This window comes from Cygnus olor, chromosome 10, assembly GCF_009769625.2.
Source record: "Cygnus olor isolate bCygOlo1 chromosome 10, bCygOlo1.pri.v2, whole genome shotgun sequence".
Classification (NCBI taxonomy): Eukaryota; Metazoa; Chordata; class Aves; order Anseriformes; family Anatidae; genus Cygnus; species Cygnus olor.
In genome coordinates, this window is record NC_049178.1 from 18,644,969 (window position 1) to 18,670,462 (window position 25,494).

The 25,494-nt window shown below is 43.7% G+C and overlaps 1 protein-coding gene across 1 annotated transcript in view; it reads right to left on the reverse strand.

The window, feature by feature from the left end:
* Window positions 1-23,911, reverse strand: part of PDZRN3 (PDZ domain containing ring finger 3) — a 133,065-nt gene extending 109,154 nt beyond the window's left edge. Inside the window, exons 1-3 of the mRNA XM_040568552.1 lie at window positions 22,953-23,911; window positions 17,147-17,233; window positions 15,876-15,983 (exon numbers count right to left, since the gene is read on the reverse strand). Coding sequence (XP_040424486.1) covers window positions 15,876-15,983; window positions 17,147-17,233; window positions 22,953-23,669 — 912 coding nt within the window. The 5' untranslated portion in view covers window positions 23,670-23,911. The remainder of the gene's footprint in view (window positions 1-15,875; window positions 15,984-17,146; window positions 17,234-22,952) is intronic.
* Window positions 23,912-25,494: the final 1,583 nt, after the last annotated feature.

Consider the following 25,494-nt stretch of genomic DNA (forward strand, 5'->3'; position numbering starts at 1 on the left):
ATAAGCCCACTGAAGCCAACACAAGCCCCTACCTTAATGGACAGCTTCCTTTTCTTTCTGGCAAACTGCTTAAATAAACCTTTGGGATTGACTGTGATAGCTGAATGAGTAAATAGCCTTTCAGAGGACAAAGTGGAATTAACACAAAGCCTCGGTTCTTTAGCACATCCTCCAGGCATGAGTAGTTTTGAGGATGTGAGAAGGCCAGAAATGGAAAGAGCAAATGCTCTTTATCCTAATGCAGCAGTTGTCGGAAATAACAAGCCAGTTGTAAAACTGTCAAATATTTGGTGCTTATGTAAAACAATCTTGCATTATTTACCTTCTGTTGCTAAAGTCTGTTTTGTTGATGACACTCAACTAACTTCTGTTTAGTACTGGTTGTAGTAACAATTAGTTTTAGTAGGTTCTTGTTATCACCATATTTGATCATTTTCCTTTGGTCTCCTATCTAAGGCCTCTTACCATGGGGGAAAAAATAGTGTCAGTATGACCCCGTGCTGACTGCAGCAGAGAACATGTGAAGGCACTAAAAGTACTCCATGCAGGCATTGCTATGTAAACAATTACCTAAATAAGTACAACTCTGCTGATAAGGATTTCAGGGTTGAGCTCTGTCTCAGAACTTACAGTGGACACTGCAAATGAGAGCCGTGAACCCTTCTTATTTGAAGGTCTCTGATGCCTTTTGTTACACTTAAGAAATAGGAATGGAAATGCCTGAGACCATCCTGACGCTGCGGAGCTGAGAGGCACGCTTGGTCCAGCTTTTATACAATGCTTGTGCTCTTGCTGCATCTTGGGGCCCAAATTCTGGTCCCATTCAGAGGAAGAAGAAAGCCAACAGACATGGGAGCTGTCCTTAGACAATCATCTATCACATCAGGCCATGAAATAAATTGATTTCTTTGATGCAAATACAAAGAAAAGAAGTCCATGTAATGCCTTGCTAACTGTTAGTAACCAGCTGTATGAGATGATGGCTCATCCAGCTCTATCATTAGCAACCTTTTAACTGCCCAAGTGCAAGCTGAACCACTTTTAAGTGGAAAGAACTTTTGTCCCATGGGCTTGAAGAAATGTACTTTAAAGCTTAAATAAGTCAACTGGTCATTGAGCTGCTATTGCATATTAGATGAGCTGTTTTTGTCCATGTGCATTTTGAAGCAGAAAACTAAACTAACATTTGTCCTGGTAGCTTGCTATAAAAAGCACACGAAAATTGAGTGCAACTTACTGAGACTCCTATCTAGCTACATAAGCCATAATTCATGCAGCTAAAATGGAAGTCTTGGAAGGACTACAACTTTTATGCAGTGCAGTTTGACTCTAACCACCTGTTGCAAGGATTCAGACTAGCTTCCAGTGTCTTTCCACATCCCCGGGCTCTGTGCGAGAGGTCTCTAAAAGGGGCACTGGAAACAATAACACTCCCCACCTGGAAAGGAAAGGCAGTGTCAGCCTGCTCGGCAGCCCGGCAGCTGCTGATGTGAAATTCTTCCTCCCCTGATAGGGGGAAAATGGCTGTGTCAGGTCATAACCAAAATCTTACTTTGGTTTAAGTGTGCGAGGTGAGAAAGCTTCCCCTGGCACCTGTTAAAATGTGCCTGGTGTTGCTCTGCTTTACTGAACCTATCGGCCTTTTGAGAGTTAATCACTGATGTCTGCAGGGAGCTGCTGCCACAAACATCTGTGGACCAAAGAAGCTCCTAGTTCCATATTTCTCAATCCAACTTTCCTCGTGTCCTCTGCAGCTGTCCTTTGACAAAACAATAGATCGATTCGGACTCACCCCAAAAGAAGAGAGCAGGACTAAAAATTACATTGCTCCCAGGTTTACCAAAGCAGGAAGACTGCTCGGCTTCTTGCAGGTTTGCAGCACGTAGGACGTATCTCCTGGCCTCCTGCGCTTGTGCTGTGAGGCTCCCGAGTGATCGAGGCAAAGATAAATGTGTTTGGGAATGAAAGGTTTTAGCCCGCTCTATGTAAATTCCTATACAATGTTATCATCAGGGAAGCCAAAGAGCCAGACAAATAGCAGTGAAATGTAACCGTTGTCTCTGGAAAATATTCTGAGTAAAATTAAACTTCAGCTGACAGATTTTTAACTTCTTCGTTGTTTAAAGTTTTTCACTTACACTAAGCCAAACTCCTGTAAACTAATCTGTGGTCGTGCTGGCTTTGAGTTGGGTAGTCCATAGCAATCTATAGCTGTGCAATCAGATTCTCTGATTTTGACAATCTCTTTTCATGTTTAAAATCCTCATAGACAACAAAGAAGTTAAGTGCTGAACAATGCTCCTAAAGTAAACTATTTAAGGGTGACTAAGTAAGGAAATATTTCACACAAAAGTAAATATTAAATTTAATTTCACTAAAGATGTTTTCAAATCTTGTAAGGAGGATGAGAATTACATTTTCTCAAATTGTATGCAATGCACTGAAAGATCTGTCTATTCTTTGTAGCTAACTTCCACATTTTATCCGGGTAAAATACTTTCTAAGTAAATTGAGTTCCCAAAAGAACTACAAAAATCTTCTTGCCTTCTGCTTTCTTTAAACAAAAAAAGAGCCACCTCCTGGGATACACACATTTTTTTCTTGTCCTTCCTTACATGCTTACTATATAATTATCTCCTCTTTTAATTGTAAAATAAAGGAATTAAAGCAACACCTGAATATATATAGCTTTTATCACAATATTGTTAGGAATGTTAAACGTATCAGCTCTATGAAATCTTTAAATATTATATTATTTAGAAAATAAACTTAATCTGAATAGCATTACAGTGGAAGCCCACAGGATGTGGAATGGATTTAGCCACTTTTCGTCTAAGTGACTCCTCCTTTAGCTTTATATCTTCTTACATGTAAAGTTAAGAACCCAACTACTAACAAAATGCAATTATATTACTTTATTGTCCCTCTAATTTTCTGGTAAGTATTACCTATTTGTTGCTGGTGTTCAGCTTTTGTATTCTTTAGAATTTCAATTTAACAAACTCTCAGCCTTCTCAGAGTAGGTGGTCTGTAACATTAAACCATCAAACAATTAGTTTTATGCTTTCCTTTCTAATTCCAGCCCCAGCTTTCTTTTCACAAGCGATGGTAGGAAATCCTCTGTCTGACATAGTAAAGGATAAAGGAAAACAAAAATCAGGCTCACTTGTGATTTAAGACACATAGTCCTTTTAATGCCCTAAATGTTACATTTTCTAAAATATAACAGTACACTTTAATCCCAAGGCTATTCAGACAACAAAATGGCTATGTGACAACAGCGATAAGGGTTTTCCCAACAAACTAACTTTAGAATTGATCTAGAATTTGTCTGATCTGTACATCCAACCAAAAGGAGACTTTTATCTGTGGAGCTGAACCATAAGCTTTTACATAATAAACCTAGTTATTGTGACACAGAAAACCACCGCCACCTGAGTTTTCTTCCTTCTGAGAACAAAAGCCATTTTAAAGAACTCAAACACTCAACAATGTACAAGGTATGATGTCTCTAAATCACAAAAATTGGTGGTAGAATTCAAAGTGTTTGTCAAGTCATCATTTCAGGTTCCAATCCTGCATCTACTCCAGAATTAATGGTAAAAACTCTAAAGCAAGGAATAGAAGATGAGCGTACTGTAACAAAAATGCTGTGAACATGGAAAATTTTTTTACAAACTGAAAGTCAATACTGCATTTTTACTGTAAATATGTAGTTATCTGTAACAAAAACATCAGTATGTGGTGGTTCACTATCTTGTCAGAAATTTAGGTTCTCTGGAGAATAAAAGCAGTTAGGAATCTGCTAGCTAAGCTAGATGTTACTAACTAAAGGAAGCAAAACTCAAGCAGTTTATAATAATTGGGTGGTTATAAAGGAGTTAAGTAACAATTTGCTTTATAAAATTCTTCCTCAAGTATCATAAATACCATAATTTGGATTCTTGAATGACTAGCTAAGGTTTTACATAACAAAAGGAAATGTAAGATGAATTTGTCTCCTGTATCAGTGGATATGCCATTTGCTGATTGTTTTCATATGCTTGTAGACTCTGACACTCTTGAGTACTAAGACCCCATTTTTTCTTATTCTAATGTATATGCTTAATTTTAAGCAGATGAGTAGTCCCTTTGGCTTTAGTAAAGCAAATTCTGTACTTAGTTAAGCATTCCCATACATGTTCAGTTTTTTCTGCAGTAGACAGCTTATGGTAATGCTCTTTTTAATCCCAATGGATTCCTATTCACTTACAGATCGTACTATAGGCTTGCATTGAACTTACAGTAACAGAATGAATACTTCTAAATTTACTTTTTATCATCAGATTAGGACAGATGTAGCCAAATGTGGCCATCAATTCTTGTAAACTCACTACTGCAAGTGGGCATAACCTCTTCATTATGGATCTCTGCTCGGTCCAAAACCTCCCTCAGTGGAATCATCACTGACTTCAGCTGGCCACGACTCCTGCCCTAGAGGAGATCAAATTCACTGGGCAATATGCTTGTACTTTCAAGCCAGGATTTGTCTTTTGATTTTTGTCAGCTTTTAAAATACTGTCCTACTATCTTTGGGCTACTTAAAGACAATTTCCTTTGGGAAAGGACTTGCATGGTTTGAAATGTTGTGACTTAAAGTTAACTTACTGGGTACTGCATCAACAATGGATATAAACAAAGGCATTTATTGTTTTAGCATCTGTTTGATGGTGTGTGTAGTTATTCCCATAGTACTACTTTCCCTGCAAAAGATGTACATCATCTGATTGCCTGAGAATATGAATAAGTATGATTATTAGTCTGGTGGCAGAAAGCGGTCGAGACCTTTCCCAAGACCTCCATTTACAGCCTTAATTTGCATTCTCCTACAAGGATAAGTAAATCCTACCATGGTTTATCGCTTCATTGACAGCTCACTTTAATTAAGCAGCCATGATAATTGCATTTCTTCCTGAAACTGCAGGAAAACACTTTCGAAGTAGTTAAAAGCTTTTGGGCTTCTGTTTTTTTCAAAGCTTTTTTAAAGGAGGGGAATTAAAGGGTTGCAATCGGACACAAGCAGAATGGGCCGGACTCTGTAATCCTTGTTCATATGGAACAGAACCTCGGGGTATGGAATAAACCAATAGTAAAGAAATTATTTTTAGAGTCAACTATTATTCAGGGCAAAGGGACAGAATTAGGGATACATGTATCATCTTGGCCCTTACTGTGGGGTTTTGGTTCCTTTGTTCTATAAAGCTATTCACATTATAACTCATTATGCAAAAAGAAGCATAAAGCCTCATCAAAAGACCAGTGCTGGCTAAGAGCAAGTCACGCAAACACAGAGGAGACTGTCAGGGATGCTGCTTTTCCTGATTTCTTGGCTTATGCATGAAATTCATTTCATCCCAACAGAAACTTCCCAGCGTCTCCATGAGCCTCCCAGCCCCCCAAACTTCCCTATTTCTGCATGAGATACGTTACTAAAATGCTTCTCATAAATCTAAGGAATTCGGGTATCTAACTGCAACAGAGTCTGTGGAAAAGAAGCTGGGGAAACTGTAGCTGAAATGCACAGCATCGGCCCAGCGAAAGTAGCCTCTAATAGTCTATAAAACGTGGAGATTTGCTAGGCCTGACAGGAGGCTAACGTATTATCTATCACTCTCCGACACCCCTGCTCATTCCTATGTTTATTACTTGCTTCAAGTCAGCAGCTCTGAAAGTCTGCAGAAGTCTTCTGCAATGTGAAATCCATACGGAGGGCAAACAAACTTGCTTTTTAGTGAATGCGATGCAAAGCGAGAGAATATTTTAATTACCAGCAGGGGGTAAAACTGGCTAAAACTGAAAGAAAAGGTTCCAGTTGCTAGAGAAAGGTTTGTGATAAAAAAAAAAGCAATTCCCCTGCTGCAGAGGAAACAGCCTACAAAGCAAGAGAAAAGAGGGAGGCCAAAATGAAGGGAAAACAATGAAAGGTTATATTAGGAAAAAAAAGGCATCGGTATGTACTGGCTCCTTCAGATACAGGAAGGAATCAGAGCTGGCTGTGTGAACTTTTAGATTAAAACAAGAGTTGCTAGCAGGACGTTTATCAACTGTAACTGCATCTGAAGACTGCTTGTTGCTTTGTTCCAAATTATTTGATGCTTACCACTGCTAAGGAAATGCTTTTAGAAGCTAGCTGTTCTGGCACCTTTCATAATGCAGACGCAGGAACTTTTACTCCGAAACAAAAGCTAGGGATTCTTGACAAACTAGCAAGAAAAGGGAAGTCCTACTGGCAGAGAAAATGGGAAAATGCACAAGTAAAAACTGAATTTGTAATTTTCATTGCAAGCCTGTGCTTCAGGCAACTGCTTCAGCTCAAGTAGGGAAAGGGATCTAAGTGGTGCAAGGCAGTGACGGTGCCCTTGTGAAGTGCAGGTCCCAGGGCTCCCTTGCATGAGAACTTGCCCGTTATTTTTAGTAACATCTCATATTCTGTGACATTACCATTGCCTTGCTTTTGCTTGTTCACATTTGGGATGAACTAAGCTTTGAAGAGTTTGCAGCCTTTTCAAAGAACGCTGAGTGATTTAATCCTTTCGAACTATAGACACGAGATCTCCTTAACGCTTGCAATATATGAACGTTAGCCTTAATTCTGAATGCACTAAAGGAGAGACAAAACTATGCAGTTGGTGAGGTCTCCTCATAAAACAAAGATTTCTTTTTCTTTGTGAGAAACCTGCATCAGGAAAAGCACTGTACAGGAAAGGGGGTTATTTCTCCTTAGGTTTTGGCAAATGATTACGAACTTCTGTGCCCGGTATAGGCTTTGTAAGTTCATCAGGCATTTCTTTATAAAGAATTAAAGCACCTAAATGTTTGTGAGAGAATCCTGGTGTCAGGAAGTTCTTGTTCGGTGTGACTGAGCTGCACCGACGTGCCTGCCCTGCGCCCAGCGGGGTCAGCAGAAAGTCCCATCGTGGAGGAACGGAGCAAAGCCGTGCCCTTCACCACACTTACCCATTACCCAGCGGGTTAGCCCACATCCTCGCGCGGAGCAGCACGCTGTCTGCTTTCGGATCAGTTCCCCCTTTAACGCTCCGCAGCGGTCTGCATAAGCAGTGCCACGCTGCTGCACTAACTCAGCATTTAATTTTTTTCCCTTTTTGCTAGAGGGAAAACCAATTAGCCAGAAAACAATGGTCCATTTCCACATGCCACACAGGAAGAGTAATTTAAACTTCCAACTGTTCTGTATTTGTGGATCAGGTTAAATACTCTGGGATTTCCAGCGAATTAAATGGGACCCGGACTGAGCCAACAGTCTGTTCAGTTTACATCTGTTATGGCCATAGGAGTCTTTTCTGAGTCTTTTCGTTCTATTATCTTCTTGTCAAACCACAGCGTATCTCCATCCAAAAGCAGACTCTCAGAAATACCACTAGCCCTAAATAGCCACAATTTCTGCAACAAAATATTTCTTTGAATGACTTCAGGCTGACATTAGCTTTCCGCCATGCCATGCCTTGTTATTGATGAACAGTAATAGTTTGAGTAGCAAAAAAATAAATAAATAAACCACCCTACTTATTCATGAGCTTAACTCAAGAAAGCTCTGCCTAGGGCTCGTTACTATTTACGGCCAGATTTGAGTCTTAAAAAGAGAAGACTGTTAAAGGAAAGAAGAAAAAGATTTTTGTTTAGAAATCAAGTTAGAGAAATACACTTCACAGAGAACACTGCAAGGGAGGGGATCAGATGATCTCTTTGTGTGCTTCTTTAGAAGGAAAAAGAAGTTATGCAATTCCAAGCAGTCATGTGGTATGGCAGCTGCTAAAGTTACTGCTAATTTTTATTAGAGCTGGCCAGAGCCAGAGAAAGGTCTGCTTTATAAGCAAGACCTTTTAAGAAATAAACTAAGTCTTCCTGAGCTGGGAAGCCTGCAGGACTGAGAGAGATGAAAAAAACACTAAATTCTTTTTTTAAATGATTTAGGAAATATTTTCGCTCTCCCTTCCTGTTGCTGGTTTCTTTCTCATGTTCATCCAATCAATCAAACATAATGTTTACTAGCTTTCAGCTCAAATTCCTGCTCAACGCCATGGCCCAGAAGGACTATTCATAGGTACAATGTGTTCTTGCTTTTATCCTCCCGAGGAGGGAGTTGACCCTGCTCTGAGCACGGGGCTTGGACTGGATGAGCTGCAGAGGTCCTCTCCAGCCTCAGCCACTCCCTGCTCCTGGGAGGTGAGACTTCACTCTGTGTTAAACTTGAAGACGGGGTTTCAAAATTACCCATATCCCTGTGATATTTTATAGGGCTGAGTTCGTGTGGGTCACCTCTTTGGAAATCTGTGCGTGAACGTGGGCCAGACTTGATCACCGGAGCTTTTACTTGCTGTCAGTGTTGCACACTTGTCCAAAAGTTACTGGGATTTTGGCAGAAAGAAAAAAATAGACTAGAGACAAGTGCTTCCAGATAATTTTCATTACAATAAAAAGACCAGTCATGCCCCAGTTTAAACAGGATAAATTTTGTACTGCTAGTAAATGAATCATAAGTAAACTGTGGATAATACACTGGGGTTCTGGATGCTCACTCTAAAAACCTTACAAGTCCTGTAGTTGCACTTTGTAGTGAAATATAAAACAGTAAAATGATACTATTTTAAATATCAAAACATGTGAAAAGCAGTCAACAATGTTGGAATTAGTATCACAATGCTGATAAGTTGCCACCTCTTAGTGTTTAAAGCACAAAACTGCAGTTACTTGTGAACAGTTTTAAATTTTTCATGGTGTAAAGAATAAGAGGGAACAAAACTAAAACCATACCTCATATTGGAAGATGCTTTGTTTACTCTCAAGCAGTAAAAATCGTATTTAAACACTACAACTGCCATTGTTCAGAAGCAACTTTGCACTGTATTTGTTACCAGAACAGATTCCAGGATTTTATTTCAATTTCCATATTGTACGTGTGGGGGAAAAAGAGGAAATGTGATACTGTGAAAAACAGACAAGTGAGGCTTGCAGGTGAGACAGGCAGGCTTGCATGAAGCAATCTTGTTCTGAAGAAAAATCCCACCACCAGTACAAACTGGGTTAGAGCTGCAGGATCAGCAGCTCTAGATTCAGGATCTTGGGAAGATTTGGTCACCCTCACACATTCTGCTTTATTCATGTTTGCTGGACAAATTCCATTTTTCTTTTAATTTCAAATGAATAGTTATACAAATTTTACTTGAGCGCATTTTGAATAGCAATGGTCTGAGCTTGCTTTTTTTCTAGTTAATTTGCTCTCACTTTGTGCCTATCTTTCAGTACAATTGACATGGTAATGTACTACATATGTCCTAAATTAGGGATGATTGCATCTGATTGCTCAATTATTGTGATATGAACAAAATGTGTGAAAATAGTTGATAGGATGTTCTGTGTGTTTTCTCTAAAAAGACTCAGAGCATCTAGAAATCTAAAAATAAAATATAACAGTTAATCATAACGATTTGGCTTCAAATGTGGAAAACCGAGCAGGAGATGATTTGAAATGCAAAAAATTGTACCACATGTGAAAAGATTAAATTGTCTCATTGTTATATGTTCTATGTGCATTCTTCTAAAAGAGTTGTTGGAGTCTGACATGTTGCTGTGTGCTTAGTTAGAGAATACGAAATGGCTATATTTCACTTCGAAAGGGTGATGGTTCATAAGGCCAAAATCTGGATCTCTCAAGTTGTATTTTCTCCTCGGTGCACGTGTCCTGGCCCGACGTGGGCATGCAACATCACCATGGCTCCTGCGGCCCACGAGGTTGTCTCCAGTGTGAGATGTTATCAGGGTGAAACCACCCCAAGCGTAAATTTGTTTACTGGGAAATGGGAAATACAACTGGGGGAGAATGGAGGAGCTGCCTGGCGAGCCTTGTGATCTGCAATACGTGAGTCGCCCATGTGAGTCCGGAGGTGTGAAAGGCCTGGGAGTTATCAGAGCTCTTCGCATTTCCTTTCTGAGTCCCGATCCTTGCAATACCGAGCAAGTTGATAAACAGAACAAAAAAATTTTAGGGCATGGGGCAGGTGCTGTACAATCTTGGCCTTATGCTGTTTGGTTTTTAAAGTGTTATGAAAAGCTACCATAGTGCTTGTGTTTGTATCAAAGGCAGAAAGGGGCACGGATGCTGTAATCCCGTTAATTTAAAGTGTGACACAGAGGGGGTCTATTCCTGAGCTTAGGGAGCTTTTTTGGATAATTTAAGGTTAGGGTCAGCATGCTGTGGGCTTCTAGTGACAGGAAGGCAATAAAATGGTGGGGATATCTGAGGGGAATGTGCAGGACTTTTTCAGACATTACAACGTGAAATGTGCTTAGAACTATAGCTCTGCTTCAGTGAAGAGACAGGGCCCAGAGGTCCCTAAGACTAGAAACAGCTGTTTATTTCTTTGCAGCACTTCAGATTTTCATTCCATCCAATTGATTTCTCTTTTTTTGTTGTTGGGGCGGAGCACAGCAGTTCAGTATTAGCATAAATGTCTGTTACACCTCTTCAGTTCCCTCTGTTTGCTGTCTGGCTCATCCCCCTGCTTCCCCATCTCCCTGCCACAGCTCAGGCTGGAGCGCTGGTGTGGAATCAAGCAAATGCATTTGAGATGAAAAAACGCAGTGATAAGCAAGACCTTCTGTTTTCATTTACGTTTTCCTCTTAAGGTTATTATTACTCCCTTTTAGCAGTGACCAAGCTGCAAGACCTGTGTTTTAGCACAGACGTAATGCTGCTTCGTGATACCATTAACAGATACGGACAAAGGACTTGGAAAATCTTCCAGGAGTACGATCTCCAAAAAAAAAAAAAGCTGGCTCTGCTACAGCTGCACTCACTGCCCCGTTGTGTTCCCTCTCTACAAATTCTCCAATGTTCTTACATGTCCTGGCAGGAACACGAACATTCAATTTTAAGTTGCTGTCTGAAAACGTTTTCTTCCAGAAAATTAATAACCAAGTAAGTGTATGTATCTGCACAGTAAACCTTGTTTGTGGAGCTGAACTCTGCCATTCACAACAATGAAAAAAATTGTTTAACTTCTCTGCCTATCATGGTTCAGCTAATGCGTGCAGTATGACTTCTGTAAGTAGCTACAGGCACAGGTTTACCATGTTAAAGCTGGTGTGATTTTAAAAATTTCTCACCAGCAAATGAGAAATTGAAGGCCACATTCAGTTAACAATTTTATTTACTGATTATTTGTGGAAGTCTCCTGTGAGCAGTGGTAAGTTGAGCTGGGCATACTGCTTAGGGATAACTGCATGCTAGCAAGAAAGCTGGGCTGGCAACACAGAATCGGTCCAGAGACTCAACCACATGGAAAAACTAGACCCCATCACATACCAGCAGACCACATGAAATGTTTCTCCACTTGCTCCATTTCAAAGCAGCAGATCTTTCTTAGCATCTATATTTCACCGAGACGGAAACGTACGCCACGCTCCTGGGAGTGCTCCTCTCGTTGCCCTTCCTGCCTGGCTGATGTGCTTTCTCTGTGCAAACTCGGCTTTTCGGAGGCTATGCCGTTAACTCCGAAACCATGCATGGTTTGCCAAAAGCCACCTCATGTGAGCAGAAAGTGGCTCTGCTAAAGCAGCCTATATGCTACAGGGCAAACGGAGAACCCAGAGCAAATTGTAAACTTTAATTACAAGTATACAGTAGAACATTTGCTAAAAAGTTTCATTGTTCCTATGCGTAACCTGTGAAGAAATCCACGTAATAGAAAAGCAGCCTATAACTTGTAGCAAATGAGCATGCTTTGGGGAAAATCAATCAAACGCACTAAGACATGTTCTCAACTCCTAAACTAATGATCCTTCCTGTGAGCAGCATGAAACACTGGGCGAGTCCCAGGTGGCATAAATCCTGGAGGTTTCAGTGCAGCTATGACAGTTTATACTACCTCAACAGTACCCTAATTGTACTTAAAATGTTTTAAGGTGTGGCAAGCAGTCAGCATTTCAAAAGTCTACTTCTTTCTAAACAGTCCTGAAGCTAAACAAACAAGTTTACTAGTTAGTGAGAAGAGAATGCCGTATTTAATTTACAATCTTTCAGAGCTGATGTGCTTAAAAATAAAAACTCTGGAAATCTAATTTTGTCTTAAGAAATGCCAGGCAGCTGCATAGAGGAGTCATTCATGTCTGGGACTTGAACCAACGTCTGTTATAAGAGGAAATTAGGACCATTTTGTTACCCTGACAAAAATGTAATCTGTGAGAACAGTAATTCCTCTGCATTAAAATCAATAGTTTCAGCATGTTTTTAATACAGCGATTTGCTATGGAACATCTTAACAATAATTCAGTAAATTACTAGTAATGGATTAAATCAGCTGTTTGCTTTGAAGTGTGTAAGTCAGAGCAGTGCATGAAAAACCTGCAGTTGAATCAGAGAAAATCTCATGGTATCATTATTTCTTTGCTTCTACAGTAATTGTGAAAGACCTGGAAACAGACATAGGTATGAAGCATTGGTTTACATAAAGCAATAATGAACAGACTGAGATCCGAGTCTTTAACCCTGACCCGACAAGAGCTTCTCAGGATATCTTCCTGTATACCTCAGATTACCCATTTGCAAAATAAGGATAATATAAAACAGCGAAGGGAAGTAATTGAGTGGTTAATAGCCATAATGCATTCTTCATAGTCCTACGTAAACACTAAATATCTTTATTATTTAACAGATTTAGTAAAATGAAGTACAAGGGAAAAAGATTTTTTATTTCTGTTGCGTGCTTTGCAGGCCGAGTAGCACGAACCACGCATCATTCATCTTGATGATGTACGTCATTTCGCAGTAGGAACACACCTCACAGTGGCACTGCTTATGTTAGTGATATACAAAGGGCCAAAAAAAATGTTTTTACTGAAAATTCAAGACAATTCTTAAACTTGATTTACTACTTTGCATTTAACCTTTTAAAAGGTATAAAGCAGAAAATCCAAACCCATGTTAGAGTGGGAAAATGTTTAAAAACTATCTCTGACATAATTCAAAGTTTATCTTAGTATCAATTTGTCAGGGGGACAGAATTTGCAAGCAGCATTTGATATCAGCTATAAACAGCACCATGCATCTAAATTTTATACTGCCTAATCCTGTTAAGTAATAAATGTTTTGACATTTGTGGAAAATGAAAAACAATGCTCTTATTTTATACATGCTCCAAAACACATCTATTGTAAGATCTATGATAAACATTTTCAAAAGGAAATCAAATAATTTACATTTTACTGCATTTTATGTTCACTGTCATGGATTCTGGAATCAATTTTGGAGATGTTATGCTCAGCAGCTTATACTGGAGTAACAGTTCTTTGTGAAAGGGTCTATTTAAAATCACGCCGGTGGTACTTACAACCCTAATAATAAATGAGCAAGTCACATGTCCCTGACAGCCAAACTCTGTTCTAGATAGTTAAAAGTTATCTATCTTTACCATCTTTCATGCTTCTCAAAGCAAATGTGACCCACTAGTATGCTTTAATCTCTATGCTGAATTCCATCTGAGTCCACAGCTACACCTGTATCTGTAAATGAGTCTGGCAATTCAACTGAAAAATCAAACTTGGGTTAAAAAGTTTCCTTTTGGAAAGGCAATAAAAACATCTGCCTCTAGAAGGACATTATCACTGGATATCACCTAATTTTCATCTAGAAAATTTACAGAATATTTCAATTATCTAATATAATTAGTAGTATGATAAAGCTGATTGAAATGCCATGGTGCAGGAGGTATCCTCTTTTTTCCTTACCTGGACAAGACTTAGATAAAGTGCAATAAATACAAATTGCACAGAGTACAGAATGAAACAGTTCCTTTCAGGTCCTGATGTCCCCAGTGCACGTATTTTTAGGGCGTTGTAAGATCACAGTTAGAACACGCAGAGAGTACTCAACAGGGGGAACCAGAACACATCAGCTGGGCACTATGCAGAGATTTTCTTCAAGATGACGTTCCTAATCCAAACTCATGCTCTCAAGGTCAACAATTCAGCAATAATATTGTTAATTTTTCATCAGCATTTTGCAGATATTTAAAGGTGAGAAGAGTGCACATGAAAATGCATTTGTGGCAGCACAACAACAGCTGTCAACACAGGGGTTCCTGCGCAAGGTTTCTTGCTACCCTTGGTGTGTTATAAACAGGACAGATTCCCCTTGTGTCTTTATTCTGGAGTTTTCTCTTATGTTAAAATGTAACTACGAATTGGGGGAAAGAGCCTGCACAAATGCTACTCGTAAAGGCATCACAGCACGAAATGCCACCCTGCCTGCTTTCTTCTGAGTTCTTCTCGGGTTCCTAGTGGCCGTACAGCACAGCAGTATTTAGCTGCTTAGCCTGCCCTGTGCTACCACTGCCAAATGCTGAACTTGTGGAAAAATGGAGCAAAGAAAAGCAGCAAGGAGGGAGGTCCCTCGCAAGAGAGCAGATGCTGTAGAGCCCGTGGAGGTCAGCCGTCCCTGTTCTCCCCCGCCAAATCCTACCAACAAAATGCTGCACGCCTGCAGTTGCAGCCCGAGTTACAGCGCTCACGCTCAAGCAGACTGAGCTGAGCTTGCATAAAGACACCAAGACATCTCCTAACTTTGGGGTATTTGATTTTTTCCAAAGTTTTGTTTTTCATGGTCGTTTCATTTGTGTGACCAAACACTGCTTCAAAAACAGATGTCAGCTTTTCAAATATGCTTTAGGGAAATGTACGTCTATGGGAAAATTTTCAGTTCAAACAAAATTGCATAGTTCTCACAAAATTGTCCAGACCTTTTCAGAATTGTTATATCATATATATAGTCTAAGCAACTCTGAATCATTTCACAGCTCAGCTTATCTTTTTATAGTTCCGCTACTGTGGCTCCGCTCTTTTCCATATGAAGAAACTTAATTAATATTTTATATCCTTACTAAATTGTGAATACAATTTACCATAACAGTACAGAAAATAGCAAATACACATTGTCTCCTGCCAACAGAAAATCCTTAACAGCTGTTTATTGCTCATTTGCAAAACATAAGAGCAATGGAATTCCATTACTTAGAGAAACTGGCTGTTCCATGATATCCTTGGCAACAAACACCGCACTTATCTTTTTGAACAATAGACTCTCAAAGTTTCTCCAGCCTACAAAAATAAGGCAGTGAAGAATACTTTTCCTAACTGTAAAATGCTAAACAATGGAAACTGACTCACAATCAGCTGCATTTCATGAAAACGAACCTTTCCTTCTCTCTCAAAAAAAGAAGTTTACTCGCTGCAAATTACGACAAACATTTCAAGCAACCATCTCTTTCACAGAAAGGACTTTTTACTGAGGTCAAGACTTTGGCAAAATGAGAAGAAATTCAGACTGCAATCTGAATAATAGAAAGACTTACAAACAACGTTATGGGAGTTACTCGGACAGGTTTACAATACAACCTAGGGAAACTTCAGCGTAGATTTTTTTCTAACTGTTCAAAACATTATCCTTGGTCTTAGAAACCAAGATAAATAAAATCATGGTTTACGCTACAGCTATTTCACATATGGTTTTAACTAAATAACTTACAAGTTTCCAATAGCTTTAAAAAGAAATATCTATGGCATACCAGATAGATGCTAGCTCCTCAGAAAGTCAGGACGTGCACATGCCATCCATAATCTGGTTTCTATATTTAGGTAAGGACTATACCTAAAGCCATAAAGGTCAGCACTGAGTCAAGTCAAGCATATTTTAACAGACATGTCTTCTAGACAGTGTTTACCACGGTACATTTCTCCCAAACCCACGCTAAAACATCATGCCATTTGAAGCCCTGACACGGAATTCATACTATTAAAAGAGACTGGACAGTGTATTCGCATACCTCAATAATCCTGTCATGAATTTGCAGCCCTCCTTCCTTAGCAGCAGGCCCCGTGTCGACTATTTTCGATACAAAAATTCCTTCGCTGGATGAACCGTCTTGATTGTCCTTTATGGAGGAAAAGAAAAATATAATATCATACCTTGAACTAACTCTCATTTTCCCTCAGCTAAAACTTGTCTGTGTCATAACAGTGTACGCAATTTAGAAGAAATATTCTTAGGGATGTCTTAATATGGGGTTATTTGTGCTAATGAGAACACCTGATACTCCCATTCTGAAAAACTGTACAACCAGGAATGGACTTTCATTAGGTTCATTAGCTGCATGGTAATCATTTTCCTCTGACTTAGGCCAGCTCAGTAGTAACTGTCATTATAATTATTCTTAATGTAAAATCCAATGAGACGGCAGCCTGCTTGCACATCAAACGTAAGGCAACAGTGCATTTTTATTTTTAGCTGCACAGCTCTTCCTCTGGAGGCTTACAAATAAAACTGTGGAAAACAACTTCTACCTAACAAGGGGTCTTCGTATTCTGCCTACTGCAAAATCAGCTTCTATCGGTGCAGAACCATGTCTCGGGAAAGTAATTGAGAAACGTTAACTATAAAGAATAACTTTCAAGTGAATTTACTAGGAATAAATCGTGATTAATGTCACATTTCCAAGAGGCCAAGAAGTACTTCTGAATACTTTCTAAATTACTAGGACAAGGTATAATCCACTCCTTGATCTAATTAAAGTCATATGCAGCAGCCCCGGCCAACAAGCATCAAGAAAAAACACATTAGCGAGTGTGTGGTGCAGGAAACATCTGCTGAAATCGTGGAATTCAAAAGTAGGTTGGTTAAGTTACATCCCTTCACCTGCGCAGAGGGCTGCCTAATCTTGGGTAGAGAGAAGAGTAATGTTTTCCTAACGAACTGTAAAGGGCCCAAAGCTGCGGGTTCTGAACTCGTGCACTATCTTCAAAGCGGAATGGTCTGAGAAGGAGATACCAAAGGGTTCCTTCCCTGTTTGGGGAGTTACACTCCACCTACATTAGTGTTCCTAGCGGTGGCCACATGCAAGATTAAACGTGTTGTGAGGGAAGAGACAGTACAGACGTAACAGCCATCATACACTTCCAATACAACTCTGACCATAAAACTTGCTCTGAAAGAATCCCAAGAGAACCAAATGCTTGTCAGCAGCATTTTTCCTCTAAGTGTTGACCTACGTGCTTTTCCCAACTGGAAAGGGCAAACATATTTTAACAATTAACATACCACGCATGGTCGGCCACCAATAATATTAAATCCAAGCGAGCCTGAGTCACGATGGAGGACAAGAGTCAGCGCTTTGGTTTCCTCGCCCTGCAAAGAACAGACAAACGTATTCAAAACATTTGTGCGCATCGGTGAGCAGGGCAGATAACACTTCCATCCGGGTCTGCTAGGTTGCTTTGTTACTTTCTTTTCCCATGAAGTTTGGAGAAAAACGACATCTGCGGGAGCGCTCCAGCCTCCGCCGCGGTGCGCCTCTGCGAAAGCCGCCCTCCGAGATTTATGCGTATTTTTTATTGAGATCCGCAGAGACACTTAACAGCAACAGAAGATATTTATATGCAATACTGTTCCTGCAACTACTTGACCCAGTCATACGTGATGTGTTATGTAAAATACTCCATGTTTCCAGTAGTCGGATTCTTGACTTTTCCAGTGCTTGAGGGTGTCTGAAGGACTGCATTTTTGTTGTTTCTCTCCAGTGCTAGCTGCAGTACAGTGTTTGAAAAAGTATCAACTATGAACTGCTATACAACAGCAATTCTCTGGTGAGTTTTAGAAAACAGCTTTAAAGAAAACTGCTACAAATCCTGCAAAAGACCTGTGATGCTAATGGCTATCCACAGTGCCTGCTGTGAAGAGCTTCCTAATACATTTTTCTTTGGAAAAAAAACACTAGCGAATTTTAACACTAGCAAAACAGAAATCCTCCAGGACTGAAAATCATTATGGTAATTCCCTAAAAGATGAAATTCTGCAGTGAACAGTTCTCTGATTAGGCAAAAAACGCACCACAAAGACAGACAGGACAGACTGGTAATACTGGAGCAGCTCCGTTATCCTGGCCTACCCAAGCTTGCTCCTAACTGCACATTTGCTCATGTAAAGTACAACTTCTATAAAAACGTACACAAAAATATCCTTTGTGACACTGTGATGCTACTCAGCTCTGTATGTCTCACTAAGACAAAGTTTAGTGCACGCACTGTTGAATACAACTAAATCCTCACAATACGCTAATTTCAATCGCAATCAAGTGGCCATCATTCATAACACTACACTACAAAACTTGAATTTGAATAAATCTTTTTTTTTAGAAATAAGTATAGGATAGTCAGAACTGCACGTGGTGCATCTCCAGATTTCTCTGAACATTGCTACCTCCAAGATTTTCTTTCTTTTATTGAAAGGGTGAAAAAGTTATGAACACAAGAAAGTTTGAGGAAGTTATCTTACGAGTCTGGTTTTCATAACTGATTAATGACAAAAATTACAACAGTTACATTGTAATTTGATGCAGATGTTTCTAGTTTGTGCATTTTTCTTCTAACGTATCAATTTGAAGTTGCCAATCAAATACTAATGTCAATTAAACTCACAAAAAATGTCAAAGTGATCCTGGATTACTGAATTACTCTCAGATTTGGGGGTGATAACGGAGACCAGTTCCCTCCCGGTGTAAACCAGCAGAGCCCCACTGACCGCATGCCCAAGGCTCCACCACGGGGCTGCTGCACCAGCAGCCTCCACCTGAAATTTTGGTTTGCAATTTTCTGGTCAGTTTGTGATCTTATCTTTCCTGTAGGTCCCATAAGCAGACTTGGACCTGTTAAAGAGAAATAGGAATGCATCCCAACCAATTTTATTTGAATTTGCCTACGCTCTGCACCAGTAAGAATCAGGTACCCAGAGGAGGGCTGGAAAATGAAGTAAAGGCTATTGCCCCGCAAGTCTTCAAACCCAGACGTCAGGCAGGATTTCAAGGAGCAGATTTCCAGTCCTGGGAGGCCACTTTCAGGGCCTGGTAATTCAGCATTTGAAGGACAAGGACATGCTAGTGTCGCTGTTGGCTTCCCCTGTCATGCCTTTTTAAGAAGGCAAATCAATTAGAACAATCAAGAAACAATTACAACATTGCTCTCAAGACACTTCTGTAATTAAAAGCTGAATGCTTTCATTAAAGCTTCCTTACGTGGCTCTGATTTGATGGCATACGCCTAGCAGAACAAGTATTAAAGCAGGTAAGTTTGAACCAGTCAAAGGTTGTGGGAAAAACCCACCCTAATGCAGTGCCTTTCTGAAGTACTCCTGAAAAATGACCACAGGGGTTTTAAGAAACTTTCCAGTCAGTCCTGACAGGTCTGTGCGCTGTCTCCGTCCTCTCTGTGGCTGCAGAGCAGCGTTGCAGAGCACAGCCCCACGTCACCGCCCGGCGATACCTCCGCCATCTGGGCTAACTCACCCAGGCACAGGGCAGGCAGCGGCACGGCGCTCCAACGCTTGGGAACTTTTGCAGATTCACCTCTCAGCCTCAGCAACGTCTTGGGCTCTGCCTTTCTTTTCTCCTCTGCCATATCTGGCCTTCCAGTGCAGCAACCATCAAGCAGTGAGTAACTGGAGGGGCCGCGGCCTGCCCCCAGCCCTGCCCCACGCCTGGCTCTGCGGCAAACCCGAGGGTTACCGGCACTGTGCGTTCCCGCAGCCGAGCAGGACTCTTAAAAGTAATTCTTGAGATGAGTCTGCTTCCCAGCTGGGTAATGCGGCGCTAATAGGCTGCCTTTTGCTTCCTCTATTGGAAGGTTGATTTGTTTGGTAATCGCGTGGCGAAGCCGCGCTGCCTCTTCCAGGAAGCACTCCAGCTCCTTGTTTATTGACCGAAGCCCAGCTGAGCCTAGTTGGGGACAGCCTGAGAAAAAATGCAATCTTGTTTTAAAGGGCTTCGTTTGGCTTTTACGCAATCAGAACTTGTGTCGCCACCTCCACGGAGGCATTAAACCTCGGGTCCTAAACACCAGATCATGAACTGGTTCCCGTATCTGTCTGATGTATTTACTGGAAGTCTGTCCCTGCCTTTGGTCATCAGGAAAGCAGAAGGGCCTAAGACCAGACTTCCGAGGATCTTGCTTTGGCAGGCCTTAAAGCCTCTACTCGCCCTTTGTAGACTGACATCCGTACAGTTTAAAATGCCATCCTGAGAGCAGACATTGCCACGCACGGCCTTTACACTGCGCTGTGCCGTCTGCTCCCCCTGGGCTGGAACCAGCTCCGTAAATTGGTTTTGATCCCCCCCTACTCACTTCTTCCCGAAGGACTTTGCTGGCTGTGTACATAAAGGACCGACTAGATCAGCTTATCAATAGGTGTGAACAGTGGTATGTTTCAGCAAGGATTAAGCATTGTTTGAATAGCATGAGGTTTTTCTTGCTTATTTAGACTTTGATGTTTCAGGATTGACAGGGGTGATCAAAGGCAATACTAATTTTGAGAAAAACACATTGCCTTCCCTACCACTCCCTCCTCAAGCTTGCCCACAATAAGCCTCACCTCTCAACCAAGGAGTAAAGTTGCCTTCTAAATAAACCTTCAAACTCGTCTTTTGGAACAAGCACGGATCAGACATTCAGTAAATACACTGTAAAATTAAAGCATTCCCTCAGTGGCTAAGAAGATGGGGAAGAGTACATATGGAAAACGCAACTGGAATCACTTAATGCAATTCTAGCTGTTTAATGGACTTACAAAATTGTGAGGTATTTTCAGATAACTCTGTGTGTGTATAAAATATATATTTTATGTGTGTCTTTATATAGTTGTGGCAGTGTTATAAACTCACTTCAGAAATGGGAGATGGAAGCACAGAAAAGCGAAGTGATTCATCTGGTACCACAAAGGGGGTCTATGCTAAAACAAACCCAGACCAGGCTTTCCGAAGTTGCTCAAAAACAGTTGCCCCAGCCAAAAGCCCACAAGTTTGGGTCCTTCGTGATGGAAATGGCCTTACATCCATCACTATCATGTTTCCCCTGTACCTAAGCATTTAAACAGAACTGTAAGTGGGCACTTTGTCTGTTTTGACTAGGGTATACGCCCTCTGATTTATTCTAGACTGGCTCTACATCTGCAGCAACAAGCAACCACCCATCAGGTAGGTCAGAAGATCTTTCTTCTTTGCCTACAGAGAACCCAGAACATCCTACAGTGAGTTCTGGAATCATCACTTTTAGCCAACAAACTCAGTTCATTAGTGCCAGGTCTGTGTTTTAACAGGGAACAAACAATTACAGCTTGTAACAGAGCCTACGAAGTACGAATATCGATGATGGCAAAATAACGATAGCAATGGCGCTGCATGCTTTGAATAAGCAATCACTTCTGAAATTGAAATCTGTTATTCTGTATTACCATATGTGTAATCCAGGCATGGAGAGACCTAATCCTTAGGCAAGCACATAACGCCCCGCTGAGTGTTTATAATCTGCATCCTGCACTGCACAGCCTGTGCTAGCGCCTCTGAGAAAACAACCCCCGAGTAAAAACTTGGAAGCGAGCCACATCCCCAAATTGGTAAAGCATCCCCTGCGCTAGGTGATTACCGAAGGTCTTTGAAAAAACTCTCCGGTGCACAAAGATGCAAGTTTCCTGATTGTACTTCTTTGGGAGCTGGGCAGACTAAAGCTGTTGGTGTTGGAAAGCTGCCCGAAATGCTGTGAAAGACATGTAATTGATTGACCGCTAGACCACAAGGCTGTGGTGACATGACACCTTCCAGCTTTCTTCAGATCAGGCACTGCCTCAGAAAGCTGCATAACAGCCTTTTGTAATGCGGCTGGAAACCAATGCAGGCGTCTTGGGCAGCTGTGTCCACAAATTTGATAAAAAGCATGGCTGGAAACTATCTCCCCTGCACGCTTGCAACGTTTTGTAGGAGCGCCTTTCGTGCTAATAGCAGCTGACTACGCTTTATGGAGCAAAATAACGCAAAAGTTACCAACCCCAGCCACACAGCAATGACTGAGGGGCAGGGCACGAACAGAGGTGTGCTGCTGGCATCAGGTCGGAGGTGAGGAGGGGGAGATGCAGGGGACGATTCCAGCAGTGGGACCGTGCAGAGGGCTGCGCTGCCACCCGCTAAGCCCTTAGGGCCGCAACCTCTGCGGCTGCAGGGAAAGGGGACACAGAGAACGGCCCTGAACCTTGACGGGAACGTATGTGAAGGCCCTGATCTTTTTTAGCAGCTTTACTGAGGTTTTTAGCTTGCATTACACCCAGAAGTCAGAACAGTACTGTCAGTATTGGGATACTTTCTGCTTGGAGCTAGCAAAACACGGTGGGTTGTGTGGCCCTGGATTTCTTTAAGGGAAAAAAAAAAAGAGAGAAAACTGAAGTTTTGTTTTCATTACACAGCTTTTGGAGCCCCAGTGTTTCTCGAGGTGTGCCTACAGATGTCTGACAGTCTCAGGCAGTCTAATACTGCTGGGTCTGTGCTGGCACATTCCAGGTCACGGGGAGGACTCCGAATGTCTTCATTTAAAAGAGAACTGGCTTCCAGCGCTACCCTCGCTGGGGAGCCTCGTCCCCGTCAGAGCTCGGGGCCGCGGCAGCTCTGCCTTTTGGTTCTGGCCACTTTATAAACAGTTTATTTCTGACCGCCAGAAATCAAGGTAGTTTTTCTCCTCCTAAACCAAGTAAAGAACCCAGTGGGGGTCTGGAAAAAAACCCCCAAGCCTCGCACCGCAACGTGGCTGCTCCGGAGCCTGAAATGGCTGGCGGGGGGCACGGGGGACCCCACAGGGGTGGCTCGGGGGACGTGGAGGCGCAGCCTCACCCGGCTGCCTCCCACCGCCCGGTGTGACCCCGGGGAGCCTCCTCACGGCAGCTCAGCCCCCTCCAGCCCCTCGAGGCTCCCTGAGGGGACGCGCGGCCCCGCGGGGAGGCTCCGCACCTCACCCCCCGGTATCGCGACAGGGCGGGCGGGCTCCCCGACAGCGCCCCCGTCACACACCCCCCTCCCGGGCTGCGCCCCCCTTACCTTGCCGGGCGACGCAGCGCGGGCGCGGGCCAGGGCGTCGAGGCGGGCGCTGTACTGCGTGAAGCGCTTCTGGTAGCGCAGCGCCGTCACCTGCAGCTCCAGCTGCGCCGCCGCCAGTCGCGACAGCAGCGACTGCTCCCGCTTGCCGGCGCGCAGCGCCTCCTTCTTCAGCGCCTTCTCCAGCGCCGCCGCCCGCGCCTGCAGCGCGGCGCCGTGGGCTCGCAGGGCCCGCAGGCAGCCGTGGCCGCCGGCTCGGCGCTCGCCGTGGGTGAGCACCAAGCCGCAGCCCTGCTCGCACAGCCCGGCCGGCCGCGCCTCGCAGCGCTCCCGCATGTGCGCCTCCACGTCGCGGAGGTTGAGCACCTGGCGGCAGCCGCGGTTGCGGCACTTGGCCGGCGAGAAGTCGCACGTCTCGGCGTGCTCGCCCAGCTGCTGCAGCGGCACCACCGCCTCGCAGCCCCGCGCGTGGTTGTCGCACTTGATATCCAGCTTGAGGATGAGGCTCTTGAGGGGCAGGACGTGGTTGAGCTCCTTGGTGGAGATGCGCTGGCAGTTGACGGGGCAGCTGCCCTGCTGCACCACCCAGGGCAGCACGCAGCCGGCGCAGAACACATGGCCGCAGGGGGTGGTCAGCGGGTCCTCCAGGACCTTGTTGCACAGGTTGCACTTGAAGTCGGGGTCCACGTCCCCGCTGAAGCGATCCAGCTCGAACCCCATCCTCCTTCCGCTCCGCCGGGAAGCGAGCGAACGGCAGCGACGAGCAGATGTACGGGCGTCAGCCCGCCCAAAGTGGCCCGAGCCCGGGGACGGGACGCAAAACCCGCTGCAGCCGCCCGGGCAGCCCCGGCACAGCGCCCGGCACAGCGCCCGGCCCGCCGCCGCGCTACCCCCGCCGCACCCGGGCAGCGCCCGGCCCGGCCCCGCCGCCGCCGCCGCCGCGCTCCCGGGCGCCGCCTGCGCACAGCCCCGCCCCCCGCAGGCCCCGCCCCCTCGAGGCCACACCCACTTGAGCCCCGCCCCTCGAGGCCCCTCCCCGCCGAGCCCCTCCCACCGCCGAGCTCCCTCCCTTCGAACCCCCCCCACGCCCCGCAACAAATCACCTCACGGCTCAGCTGCGCACATCCTTAACGGATTTTTGCCTTTTTTTAAAAGAATTATGGCAGAATTGGGGATTGCGCACGCACGTTGTTGGTTAGCTGCATCTGGACACCCCCTGGCCGTGGCGCTGCAGGCTGGTTAGCGCCTCTCACTGTGGGACTTGCCGGTTGTGGTGCCACGTTTGTCTGGTACAAGCGGTGCCCAGGCGTCCTCCGTGTGCTCCCCGAGCCTCGGGGACAAAACATTTGTGCTTGTGCCCCTCGCCGTGCTGCAGTGCCCTGTCCTCCACCCCTCACCAGGCCACACGCCGCTCTCCTGGGCACCCACGCTCTGGCGGCCATAGCCAGGACGCCCGTTACTCTCCATGAACACCTCGTCTGAAATAAAGCCCCAGGCGACACGGTCTGAGGGTGCACGGAGCGACCTGAGCGCTACCACCCATTCAGTAGGCGCTGTCTGTGGCCTTGTGTGATGGGGCAATCCATCCGTGCAGTGGTTCCTGGAGGGGCTGCTCTGAGATATCTGCTCCGGGTGGGAGTCCCTTGTGACCGCCATCACACCGCCTTCCTTACGTGAGCTTATAAAGTGCCTCGTGCACTCAGGACCGTGCTGGAGTACGTAGCGATGATAATACGGTGCTGTCTTCAACGATAACTGTTGCAGGTGAGGCTTAGTGTTTCAGAGCTGTCGGTACAGGATGCACGAGGCCATTCCTGCCGAAGCCAGAGGCAGGGCTTCTGCTGATTTCAGTGATGTCCGTACCGGGGTCCTTACGCTATTTGGAGCTCTACAAATATGTGGATGGAAAATACAGACGAGACCTTTCATGATATTTTCATTTGAAGTCATGGCTAGGCAGATGCTGCGCTGAATTCTGTGACAGACTTTAGTGGGACGTTTATGTAGGAACTGATTACTTACAAATCAATTGTGGTGGAAGCCTTTGAAGGCCTCTGCAGTCGTGCAGTTGGGCAGGAGCTGGGAACACTGACAGGGAACTGAAGTTCCCTCTCCTGCTGCCACTACCCACAGGAGAAGGCACAAATGGAGCTTTCCCTACTGGAGGCACATTTCAGTTCCCCCTTGGAAAAAAGAAATTTTAAGAAGCAGTCTCTCCACAGGAGCCTTTAATGTTATTTTCAAAGGCTGAGGTTTGAAACTGAAAGGCGCTTTGGTTTCCAGTATATTGCTAGCGGGGCTGAAATTACATTGCCACAGCCAAGGAAGGTCGTTCGTGTTCAGTCAGCTCTCCCATCACCAGGGCAGTGCTGGGGTGGGAGCACTTACTGGGCGTTCAGGCTCTGCCTCTTAAATTTGCTGGCCTGTCATAGGAAGGGTAAGGACACGGCATTTTTGTACTTTGGGATGTAGCATGGACACAATGACAACTCTGAAAGGTCTGCAAATCTTTTTTTTTTTTTTTTTTTTCAGCAGGTTTCATTCA